Source organism: Anopheles cruzii, chromosome 3, assembly GCF_943734635.1.
Source record: "Anopheles cruzii chromosome 3, idAnoCruzAS_RS32_06, whole genome shotgun sequence".
Classification (NCBI taxonomy): domain Eukaryota; kingdom Metazoa; phylum Arthropoda; class Insecta; order Diptera; family Culicidae; genus Anopheles; species Anopheles cruzii.
The window spans coordinates 49,705,864-49,719,369 of NC_069145.1; the positions used below are offsets into that span (position 1 = coordinate 49,705,864).

The following is a 13,506-nucleotide window of genomic DNA, read 5'->3' on the forward strand; positions in this document are numbered from 1 at the left end:
CTTCGGATTATCTTAAATCCGTTGATGTAAATCAAACGAAATCTATCACGAAATACATATTGTATTTTGTAAGAAAGATGATATGTTATTCTTGTTAGAATGTGTTCATAGATATTCGGGCTACAAGTCGAGGGATCGACTGTCTCGATGGTACATATGGATCGCCTTCCTTATTTCATATAATTGATTCAATCTCATTTTCATAGAGAACTTACCTTACAAACCACACAAACCAATTGAATCGGTAAAGATTGTTTTAAATTTGGCGAAGATAGTCTTAAAAGCTCCGTTTTTAATTCCTTCTGTAAAAAACTAATAACCTGAAGCATGCTACCGTTCGATCTAGTTTTTATTTGTTTTATCTCCGCCCAAATCGAATATATATCGTCCATGCTGATGGCGCATTTTATTCTTACACCACATCCTTTCTTCGTAATTCCAGTTATACTACGACTGCACGGAGGAATCCTCACTGTCATCACAGCCCTCAATGCCGACCACGCATACCCACGTACCTCACATCCAAACTCGGCAACTCCTTCGCCATTTTGATCATTCTCTTAACTACACTTCGTCTTTTCAAGCAATTGGCTACATCGTTAAAATTAATTTGATGTCCTTACCTCGGCATTTCGCTAAGCGAACCAGCCATGTTTTAGTGTAAACACGAACGAAATCAACCTAAACTGCGCCAATGTTATTTTTATAATACCAGTTTTCGTTACGCGTTATTTCCTTTTTGATTACAGTAGGATGCACAATTTGGAGTTTGGAATGATGAAAAGAGGACATGATATTTCCATACATGTCTTTTGCACTCCACAAATGGATCAACTGAGTTTCCATCGTAATTTAAATTTCACCATTTACTGTGTTCTGTTTTCTTGAACCTTAAGTCGTGACATACTAATATATTGTGGGTTCACACACTCATCGATTATCGACGGGAATGACCTTAAAGTTGCAACTCAATCTGTCGGTCTATGCAGACGCCCGTTTTCCTCAGATTTCTAGACGTCAGAAACATTTAAAAGGAAATTTAATATGTAAAAACAAAAATGTCGTTGAAACATGCCCATACTCAATTGAAGGGAAAATTAGGTGAAACATGACAATTGCAATTTTGAAGCAATCGCTAATTTATACACATACACAAGTCACAAGTCACATGAGTCGCCTAGGAATCAAGGGCCTTTTACAGCTCCTTTGCTACTAAACTCAAATCCTATCTTCCGTTCAGATGCCTTGCTCAGTGCCCCGAAGATAGTAGGTGGTCCACCGCTATCGGTGACTGACATTTTAATCAGGGACGCTTTACATACCCTGAAGAAGTTGTTCGTCCCCGGGCTGATAACATTACATCCGCTGCCGTCAAGGGCACCGATGATTACGCTGCTAACGCTTAGACTTATATTAAACCAATCTTTAAGAACTGATCCCTGAGAGCTAAAGCGAATCTGAGCGAGGGTTCGATAAGGTAATGTCAAATAATTATTGTTTTCTATTCTTCTTGTTGTATCTGGCAACTCCTCTCCGTAAATCGAACAGAGCAACTGCAGGAGCAATACGCTGAAGGTGTGAAATGGTCCTGCAAACTCCAACAATCATAATATACCAACAAAAGATAATAGATTACAAATCCACATTAGACCAACAACACAAAAACAACATTAACAGTAAGACAATACCATCAACAACAAACCACAGCAGATCCTCAGCATCCGACAACCGAGCAAGCCCGGGATAAGTCCTTCTCGCGATGGAGGGGATGCCACTGCTCCAGGCATCTCCTATGAAGCCTAGCGTTAAGTTTGTTGAGCCGAAATAAGAAATAGGACTAATAAATGCGGCTTTTAAGATAAACAAAATATGATTTTTCTGTTACCCAGCAGGACTTTATTTCTAACCTTGCCTAATCATGTATAGACGGTGACTCAAAAATAAACGTTACTGACATTAATTTGTAACAAGCCACTTGAGAGTTTTCTCTGTTTTGCTTCAGTGCTTCATGAGTTTGTTTTCGTTTCGAGTAGTTCATGTAAAACTGAATATTGTGCTGTTTGACCATTTCTTGATGAAATACATGGTGAAATACATGAAATACAACATACAACAGTAAGACCCTCGTTGAATAGTTTGGCATTTAATTGCGAGCGAACAACCTACTAGGCATTCGGACTTTTGAGCACAGGTGCAGGTTGCAAACTTTATTTGCGTTTAGGTTGTGGTTTCAGGTCGACCGATGAGGTGAAGAACGGACACTGAGATATAGCCACACAGTGACTGGACTCCATTAATCTCGTTGAATCATGATGTCGTGCTTAAAAACTAGAAACAAAATGAACAATTTGATTACAAAAAACGTATCACTTACAGAACACCTGAGATTTATAAATTTCGCTACATTTCCTGAGCGACAAACAAAGTGCTAGTTCCACTAACGTAATTAAAGTTTACAAACCTTTTTGCTGACACATCCCTAAAAGTGTATTACAAAAACAAAAAACTCCTTAAAAGGGTAGGTTTTCTATGGTTTGTAAAAAGCAGTCACTTCAAGCGAAATGATCTTCTGTTCTTTACATTTAATGTGTTTTCGTTCACCCAGAAAACTGCATTGTGAAAACCAGTTTTACGCATGAAGGTGCTCGTTGGCTGTGTCCTTCATTATCGTCCTGGAATGCTATCGTTTGATGCATGGAATAAATGTTTTTTTAAGGGCACCGCTGATTTTCTCCTCTCTTTGATTTAGTTACCCACCGCAAAGCGAACCGATTACATCCAGCGCATTCGAAGATCAAAAATACGATCACCACCAAAACGCCAGACACACAATGTCAAACGCGATAAAAAAGATGACGACCACGACGGTATTGACACTTATAAATAATTTATTTCCAACACACGTCGTACAGTTTCCTTTTCGTGGTCCGTTCTTTGTATTCCTCTGCCCCAACGACTGTACGTAATAATTGGATAATTTTCTTCCATTTTCTTTTCGCTATCAACAGGAAGAGGTAACCATAGCCCGTGGCGTTTCACAACGTGTTCCACTTCTTCTTCGGTAATGAAAGAGTGCTTGCGTTCTTGCATGACGGTGCTATTCGTTTAATTAACCTGACAAAATCCTTCAACCCATCAAGGAGGCCTAAACAAGCCTTCTAAAACTGAGACCAAACGATCGACAGCGTTTGAGGCAAGAGTAACCGGAAAGACGGCTGGTAGTGCAACGAAACGATCCCGATTGTTTCAATGTATCACGTTTTCTATGTTCAACATGCAAGCTATTGCCATTCTCTTCCAGAGCACGATTCGTTCCAAAGAATTTCCCCAACCCTATTAAAACAGGCTCGATTAGTTATGACACATCCCAATTATAAGCCTTGCAAAACTTTGCACGGCCATGAATACAAGCTACTGGCTCCTACTTTGTTCGACCGATAAAACATTTCCGTTCTTCAACGTAATACAAAAAGATATTATCGTGAAGACCAATTTTTATTTCCATTGAGAGGTATAAAACATTACAGAGCAAACAAGCAAGTTTCTTTAAGGTGTTTGCATTTCTCATTTACTACATTAGGATTTAGTGGTGAAACTACTAAGTCGTTGGCAATTTTAAATTGAATCGCTGTAATGCTTCGATAAAATCAAAGAACAGAAGATTCTTTGTAGTTTTTCCGAAATTTTTATCGTATTCTATAAACTTTTTTTAACTTATCCAGCACGGTCCCAAAAACCTCACATAAACATCTTTGCATAACCACATAAAGCACAAACCAAAAAGCCAGAATTAATCGATAACGAATCATTGATACGCGCTGATTGGTGCGGCCAAAAACTATTTTTCAAGAAAGCGTTTACTCAATCTGCCTTTACCTTCGGGAGGTATTTTCCTCCGCTTATTTCAATTATGTCGTGCAGTAAAACACGTGAAGTGCTTCGGCACTACTTCTAGTGCACTGGAAAGTCGCATCATACAGATTCAGGCAATTAATAATGGCCTCACTGTGTGTTACACCGAGGACAATCATTACCCAGCTCCTATTCGACGATGGATAATATTAATAATGATGATGAAACGGGTTGCTGGTGCTGGCGATTATACTAAAATTGATTTCATTTTCCGTTCCAACCTGCACTGAGTCGGTGTGTGCTGTTTACGACCTCAATGTCGATTGTTGAAAAACCACGATTCACGCCACAGTTGCTTGTATTAACTAGCAATTTGCTCACAATTGCACAGCGTCGGAAAACGATCCAACACAACAGAGCACAGGGTTTATGAACCACACATAACGTCAGTCAAACACGTGCAAACTGAACGCATCATTAGACGAACGATTAATTTCGCTTCACTGCTTCTCCGACTCGTCTACGGTTCGCAAAAAACCAGTCGGCTTACGCAACATAATTTCTATCGTGTTGCTTTGAAGAAAACTATCGGAATTGGCAATCTGTCTCCTCCACACACACACACACACACAGAAAACCTTGGACTCCTTTGTTTCGGAAAACAGGAAACGAGAGCAAAGAAATAAATTCCAAAGCAAATTCTCCACATATTCAAATATTGCAGGTAGTGTCATCTGTTAGCGTTTAGTGAGTACCGTGCTGCCCCCTGTCATAAAACCCATAAACTAATCCATTTGTCCACGATATTTTAGTTTATCTTTTCTCCAGAAGATGGATTGCATTCACGTGCATTTTCGGCCATTTCCTGTCGGAAAGGAAAAGGGGAAAAAGGAAAGGAAAGGGGACGAAAGAAGAAATAAAAAAGAATAATGTCGCTCTCGTAACGCATGCGCACAAAAGTCCGAAAGTTATTGCCGTTCCGACATTCCGACACTTCATTTGCATCAGGGCGCCCACCTTCTGTACCTTTGGATCGCGATGCGGCATTGAATTTTCCTTCGTTTATTAAATGAAACGTTGGAGAGCGTGCTTTGCTACTACTTTCTTCTTATTTAGCTAATTGTGTTTTGTCAAAGGCCTTCGAATCGAAAAATCGGGTGATGGAAAAGAACAAAAACCGGCACGAATGGCCAGTAGGAACGAGGCAAACCGTTTTACTCAAACGATGATGTTCATAGCAGTCGTTTTATGGCTGAAGATCCACCGTTGCCTTCTAATGAACCCTTCTTATGTTGGTGGTCTAATAAACCTATTTAAGAAAAAGAAGTAGCTACCGTAGCATTTCTTGGATTTAGATGAATGAAATCACGAAAATACGTTTGTTATTATTTCATCTTGTTATCATTTCATTTATTTTTTGACAATTCTGACAAATCTGTTTTTCTCTCTGAATTTTCTACTGTCCTCTGCAAGATGGGACGATCTGCTGTTAGTAGTTCGGTTCCTTAATTCTGTTGAGCTTTCACCATGCGCACATTCTTCGCATTTGCGAGCAATAAAATTTAGTTACTTAAACGCTAATCACCAAAAAACTCCTTTCATAGCAGTTTTCTGTACCGACTCTGACTATTGCCATGCCGTCCTAATTAAGCTGATGTCCTTGGCGCAGCTGTATATTCCGCTTCGTTTTTTTTTTATTTTACTTCGTTTATGTTTACTTTGGGCATTTTGTATGCATTTTTCACAGGATGGTTAGGAAATTTGAACGATCAGATCTCCATTCTTTCGCTACCAACGATGCTGGCTGGCTGGTTGGGCTGGATTCCTGAATTTTTGCGATCCTCACCTCCGATTTCCTAAATGATGATCAAAGTTTAACAATAATCATCAATAGAACGTTTAGCCCACATGGTTTATTCGTAATTTATAAAGTTGTATTTAAATATAAGGTCATCTTATGTGCTAGTTACGTATACGTTTCATTTTTTATTCGTTTGTATTGTATTAATTTTGTAGGTTTGTTGCAGCCTTATGCAGCCGAGCACATACATACATACATACATACATACAATACATACACACACATACAAGCAACCTGTCAACGCTAATTGTTCCCAACTCCCGCACTTGGTACCCTTTTCTATCAGAACCCCTTACAGAACCCCCCCTCAGAGACTCAAGAAACGAGGAACGCAAAGCCTGGCGCCTGCCACCGTCCCAAATACCTTCACTTCCTAACACGGCGGTGCTTGCTAAACACCGCTTCTGCTGCTGCTGCTGCCGCTGCTGCTACTGCTGCTTCTAGGTATGGTTGGTTTTCTCTAATTATAAGTTTCTTTTTGAAAGTGTTCATTAAGTCTACGGTTACGTATTTCCGTCCTAGATACTTGATTTGGTTACTCTCCCTTCTATTTCTAGTTGCTGAATGAGTGTGTTTTCTATGCTTTTGAACTCGTTTTGGAAGGTGTTTTTCTCATAGCAATCTCCATGTTTTGTTTTCGTGCGTCGTACTCCATTTTACATATTGCTTTCCTTGGCATACCAAAATATACATCATTTCACTGTCACAAACCATTTCATGTCACTGTATTGAGCCTCAAATACGCGTTTTGTCCGCTACCTGCAACCGTTTACTGTAAGCCACAACCATTCGAATGAAGATGTATAAAACGTTTTTTTTCTCTTTGTTTTTTGGCTTGGAAATCGAACTCAGTTTTAGGCGAACGAAATCTATTACGGCATGCAATTCAAGGATGGAATGAACGGTAAAAGGTAAGCATAGAATAGGGTTTTTCTGCCATATATGAACAGCAATACCCTGCGAGTGTGCGATGGGTGTAAGACAGTAAACAGAAAATGGTTTACGAATGAATAGAATAAAAGTGAAATCAAAGGAAGAGGGTACTGTTGTTTTACCGCGACATTGGATTTGGCTTACATTTAACGTTTTGCTGAGTGTATCGGTAAACTGTTTCACTAGTTCATCGGCATATCGACATATTTCATAATAAATAAGTACACACGAGCACATAGCGCTAAATCTATCTGCTACGGTTCTAGGACTTAAGGAATGAAACCTCTAACACGATAAAAAATCATGAAGTCGAATGTCTGGACAAATGACAAAACCTATTACCGCGGAGTGGAGATTAAGGATGGTGAAGAATGGACTGCTTCGGAAGTGTTGCCCAATATTTAAAGCTTTCAAAATCCTAAGTATGTACAGCATATGGAAACTTGAAACTACAAGAAAGTAAACAAACCCGTCATTGATTGCTCGTACTTCAAAAACCAGATCAGAGGGATTAAAAATTAGAATAACGAATATCCCACAAAACAGTCGACTGATCATCATCACATTATTCTGCGATTCGCTGGCAAAGAGCATAGTGAAACATAAATTTAATTTTAAGAAGGCAGTAGAAGACAGACACAATTCGAACGGGCAAATAAATAACGAAGCAATTTCAAGAGGTTTCTAGTTATATCCTAAGCAAGAGGGGGGCCGTAAAAGTAAAATAACCACCAGTTATGCGCACATGTCAACGGAAAAATAAAATAATTACAACGTAAGCAAATAAACCTTGCATCTTAAAAGTCCCTACCTATCTAACAATCCAACTTAAAGGATCAAACATTGATGGACCGATCGAACGAAACATAATCGCAACCAGCAATGTACGAGCGTTAAGACTTTATATAATAAATCTACCGTATTGCATTTGTTTTTACATCACAAAAAGAAACTGAACTGCGTTATCTACGCACACTGGGTTTAATTAGAGAAGGAGGGATAGACAGAGATAGTAGGTTTTGCGGTACGCCGTGGTACCGATAATTACACACCATAAAGTTGTGCCTTAGTTGCTCCTGTAACATTGTACAGTAGTGTGGACGTTTCATAATCTGCTTTCTTGTTCGTCTCATCTAACGCACACACACACACAAGTGGGGTTTAAGAGCATGCACACGAATCAATGCTTCATTTTCTATTAATTTTGAACGAATTCACATCAATCATCCTTCGTTAAACAACGTTCCAATTCTATTTAAATTTGTACACCGCTCCCTTTTCTAGTTTAGTCACATCCTTCTCTCTTCTTGGACAGTGTGTGTTGGGACTGTTCGTTCTTTGATCATTTGATCTTCTCTTTGATTTGCTGCGAACTTGAAAATGGTTTCGAAGCTGTTTTCAATGGTCGTTCGTTTGCGACACACACGTTTCGTTGGAGATAGATTTACAATCGCCGGACTTGTGTGGTTTCCCGTTTTCCGGGACGTTGTTTTTGTTTTTAATTCGGTTTACAATTCACCAGCATCACCATTCACTGCTAATGCTTTAAACGAAACTGCCGTTTGAAACTGAAACAATAGAACAGCATTTAAAAAAAATGAAGCGGTATTGCTCACGCGCAAATAAACACGTTTGCTAAAACCCAATTGCTCCCGTAGCCACTGTTGTCTGCAAATGCAACCAAATGTAACCGAAAATTCAATCGTTTTGGATCAGAAATAAGTTGTGTGGAGCATGCACAATGTTGCGGGCTTTTTTGTGCAGCATACAGCAAACACAGAAGAACATAAATACCATCTGCATTCGTATGTTTTCGCCCTAAAACGGTAGCACTTGCTTACGACGATCACGAATGATCCTCCGCCACCTTTGCTGGCAAGTATAAATATGGTTGCTGCCCGTTTTTCGTTCCTGCGGGCATTTGCGTGATTTAGTATAAATAATTACTAGCACTACTGTGATTGGTGTGTTGGTGTAACCCCTAGTTCTGCTCATGCAACGCTGCCGCCGCCGCGGCCGCTGCGGCTGCCTTTTGGGCCTGCGCTTGTTTTTCCTGTTCATTTAGCTCTTTAATGGCTTGGATTTCCTTCTTTAGTTTCATCCGGCGGTTCTGAAACCAAATTTTGATCTGCCGTTCCGTTAGACAGAGGGCATGCGCCATCTCGATACGACGTCGACGTGTTAGGTAGTGGTTGGTATGGAACTCTTTTTCCAGTTCCAGCGTTTGGTATCGCGTATACGTTTGTCGACCTCTTCGTCGTAGTCCATTGGCTCCTGCAAAAGAAATACATTACATAGATGCATTTTAATAGATTTCATAGACAGTAATGCACATTAATTAGGTAAAGTCAAACGAATATCAACCACAACAATTCTAGAAAAATGAACTTGTGAGTTCAATTTTTCAATTTACTCAAGAAAATGTGAGAACTCTTCGACATAAGTCACAGACAGTCACAAATTATGTTCTATTCTTTAAATTTTCCTTCCTACATAAAGTCTTAAAGGCTGCACGCCGGAGCTCGTAATAACTCAGTAGCAACAACAGTTGGATGAAACAGTATCATGGTATTTGATCAAATCTAAATGGGATTAATGCTGAAAAATGTGCGTATTGTGCTGAGAAAACCAGAACATCAGCACAACAGTGCAAACCTACAGTGAAGGGGGCTCACTAAATTGTACGGACTTGATACAAAATAAAATGACAAAAATCGTAAACTTGAAGAACCATCAAAATAGTTCCAGCCATCCGACGGACGGTATTGGCAAAAAAAACTTGCAAACTGGTGTGCGGTGGCCACCATAAACGAAAACATCGTGGAACCTTTATTTGCTCGTATACGGGAGAATAATATGGATAGTAATAAAGTCGGTTTGAGATAGAGGGAACCAAATGTGTGTAAGAAGACGATGCCTATCGATGGTTCCTGGTCGCGTCGCTAAAGCGCTGTATTTATTCGTGGCCAGTTTTCGTGCACAGGAGTAGCGCATGAAAACCAGAACATCGCTTTCCGATAGAGCAAAAAAGCAGAATTTAAAGATTTTTCCTTCCCGAGCAGGAGGCATACATGCCATTGGTGGGTTGTTCGATCCAGCAGTAGACGGGACCTATCGCGTACCGGCGTGCTCGTTTCTTTGTCCCTGCCTCGGGAATGTCGCCCGGTGGGCTTGCCTTTGGAGTCCATTGAACTGGTGTACTCGTTGTTTAAAGGGGGTTGTGCACGATGCTTTGCGTGTTCGAAGAGATCGCCAAGAGTGTGTGTGATTTGCTTTTATCAGTCCCCACGTTGCCTTCTGCAAGTCCAAGCGATCGAAGGGTTTCTCGAAAACTATCGCATGCCACTCTCCTCGGGAGATAGTTATTGTAATCGGTAGCGTATTTTCCCAAAAAGCCCCGTGCCCGATGGCTACCTACCTACAAATACACTTGGCGGACAAGAAACTTCTCACGTAAACATCGGACAAAATTCAAATTACCGTACAGGTAAACTGTAATTATTGGCCGAAAAGCGAACCAAATAATAAACCTACCAAAAAGCTCCAAATTATGAGGTGAAAAGAATCAACCGGACCATCAACCAACCTGCTTGCCCCCCCTGGTGAAAGGCGAAAGCTAACAACCAACCTACAGTGGGGCAATTTTGCCGAAACCAAGGCAAGACGAAGTGAACAAAATGAAACCAGTCCGCTATGCCGCCGCCATATGCCAGGGCGAGCTTTGGCGGGGCCAGTTAAGCCGCGGCACGCAGAACACTGTAATTTTTGTGATTGTTTTTCTGATGTTGCCATGGACGTCGTCGCCGTATGTTGTGATCAGAGGCCAACGAAAACCAACGAAACGCCGCAAACAAAACGCGCGGCGTTCGGGGCAAATGGGGTCCAAAAAATTCATCATCGTCATGGGAAAGGTATGGAATTGATAATATTAAGATGCCAGTCGTGCGGGTCCGTGTGAACGACGCGACTTTCCGCTGGCGGCAGTGTGGGGATTGCGCAGAAGTGAAGTGTGTGGAGCGCGAACCACCGACTGCCGCCACACGACAGCACACTGCTTTGCTCCTCCGCCCAGGGATCGAATTTCTAAACCAACCGGAATCGGATCCGAGCGAAAAAAGGTGCTTCCCCCGATCGTGAGGAAACTTTTATATTATAATTAAGACACGGTCTGGATACGTTCGTCCGAGAGACAAGTCTATTTCGGAATGTTTAGAAAGTTCCGCCTGTTCTTACGGTTCGCGCGGCACACATACGAAACGCGACCTAGGAACTCGAGATAGAGAAATAAATTAAACTTCCATTTGAGCCGCGGCCTGCTACTACAGCTACTAGCATCGGTGTGGTGTGGTGTCACAATGTGGAACGGAACTCGAAAATGTGGCGGTGCATGATCGGCCAAACCTCCCATGAACCCATGAAACTAATGAGAGGGAATAACAGGAGTTCTGTTCTATGTGATGCGGAACGACGAAAGATCGGTGAAACGATGGAAGAAAATTAGAAAAAACGAGATCTCGTCCCGCGGCACGACTGCCGCAGCATCCTTCGCTTAGGAGCGAGCACGCAAGAGACAGACGGAGGAGAGAAGAATTCGAAGAGTGTAGAAACAAAAAGAAAAACAAAATGGAATCGGCCATCAACGTAAGCAACATGTCGACCTCTCGCAGCTCCTGCTCTTGCTGTCGCCGACGCCTTCCCCGTTTTCCCTTCTAAGGTAGTCGGAAGATGATGGAGGCGAACATTTCGAGATGCACACACACACGCTACTAACACCAGTATCACCAGCACGCCGATTGCTAATAAACATATTGCTGGCAATCGGTGATATACACCAACACATCCATTATCGATGGTCACATTTCTTGAGCATGATGGCCCAAGGAGGCTGATAACGAAATAAAAGATGAATCGAACGGCACGACGCACACGGCGGCAATAAATCCTGGCGCTTGATTTATTAACAATTTAAAAAGCAAAAAATAAAGAATATCATACCACGGAAAAGCTTTCCGATATTATTTTCTGGAGACCTTCGATGGTCTTGATTGGTTTGCTTTACTTGTGTAACGAATGCGGACTGCCTTAAGAATGCACAGAAATAAGTGACTCTTTAGTGATCTTAAAACTTGCGCTATAAACGATTTGATTCGAGTCTTCTGACAACTCTCGAAGCAGAACTTTACTCGATCGCGTCATCATTTTCATAAACTGTAAAGGATACAAAATTTGTCAGTATTTGATAAGGTCAACAAACATTACCGATGAAGGAGTCATTCATTATTCCTAAATGCTTACTGTTTCGAACCAGTTCGTTATGTTCAGCCACAACACACGGAGCCTGTTTACTTTATGGTCTTCTCTAGCAGTTATTTTATGGATGTCATTAGGTAATATCGCGGGAAGAAACGGAAAAAGCGCTGTTAAAAAAGTCATTCGAAAATTCTGGGTCAAGCTGTAGGACTATTTGTATACTCCACTTTACTCGTGCGACACTCTCAAATGCCAACGCATGTTACATTACAAGTGATGCCTGGAGCATTTGGTGATGTTTGTCGAGAACAAACTTCCCGACATCTGCAACCTGGTTTCCATTACACACCTGTCTTGGGGATTATGAATGATACCTCACTCGTTCAAGATCCTTGCGACAGCTGCAGACAAATTGTTGAAAAGCTTGTCTAATTTAGTCAGCTCACATGCGTCGTTTTTAATGATTTCTGTGACTCGTCTTCCTGCCAGCAATTATTTTTCACTTTTTTTCCCTAACGACGACCTTCGCATACCGCGCTTCCTCCAATCCCTTTTCTTCGGGCCTCAGCGGAAGAGGCACGCTGCGCCGAAGGATTTGTTTCGCTTAATCCTGACTCTCCAGAGTTTGCTATTCGGATCATAAATCTGCCGACATTTCGGGGGCTTCGAGTAATCAACATGCCCCTGAGCTCCACAAATTATTCACACCCATAATTTATTCATCGAAGACCAAGAGGCGGCTCTCCGATGACTCACTTCAGGTTGACGCCACTGCCTTACGGAAGCAGTTGCTCACCAAAGTTGGACGGGAGTTGAAGATTTTTTCTTATCTTAATTATTGCACGCCAAGTTTATCCTATCCGACGTTGCAGACAGCAGTCACCAATTTCAAGTCCCACCAAATTTAAAGGTTCACTCCGGCGTTCACCGTATGGTCGTCTTACCACTTATAATATTTTAGGGCACAAGTTCTGACCGTTGAGAATTGGTCCAAAGTGCGCCAAGAAGATTGATAACCCGTGATCAGTTTTATCAACTACAGGTCCAAACTGTTGTAATTAATCATGGCCGCTTGACATTTTAGACAAACACATCCGTTTCAATTGTCTAAAAATTACTTTTGGTATAAAAGTATTCCATATAAAGTGTTGTTACTAGTGAACCAACCATGTTCTGTTTGCCTCTTTTTCTCATATCTTCCATGTTCTAAATTCATTGTCGACCATACATTCATTATCAAATCGATTTTAATACACAGACACAATATGTTATCAAAATGTTTTATATACGATAACATAAAAGTCATAGCAAGAGCACAATTTGAAATAATTAAAATCAACTTGGAGCGCGCTGCAAAGCAAAACAAGACGCTAGACGTGGAACGTACACAGCAGCTAGCTTTGCTACAAGTATAACGCGTTCAATTCTATTGGTACAATCTGGCCAAAATCGTTTGCTGCTATGCTACTAGCCGTAGAGCTTGTACTAGGCGATCAAGAATGTAAGGAATCGGTGGACTGGATGAGGACCCTGAAGTGAATTTAAGGCAAACAAACACAACATCCTGATGATGCTAACGGATGGCATGACTGCAGTGTTGCCCGCTTCTA

General features: G+C 41.1%; 1 protein-coding gene across 2 annotated transcripts in view; it reads right to left on the minus strand.

The window, feature by feature from the left end:
- Positions 1 to 8,398: 8,398 nt before the first annotated feature.
- The window catches only part of LOC128271553 (homeotic protein ultrabithorax-like), a 58,740-nt gene continuing 53,632 nt past the window's right edge, over positions 8,399 to 13,506 (minus strand). For both annotated transcript variants that reach the window (XM_053009132.1, XM_053009131.1), the window contains one exon: positions 8,399 to 8,920. In XM_053009132.1, coding sequence (XP_052865092.1) covers positions 8,628 to 8,920 — 293 coding nt within the window. In that variant the 3' untranslated portion in view covers positions 8,399 to 8,627. The remainder of the gene's footprint in view (positions 8,921 to 13,506) is intronic.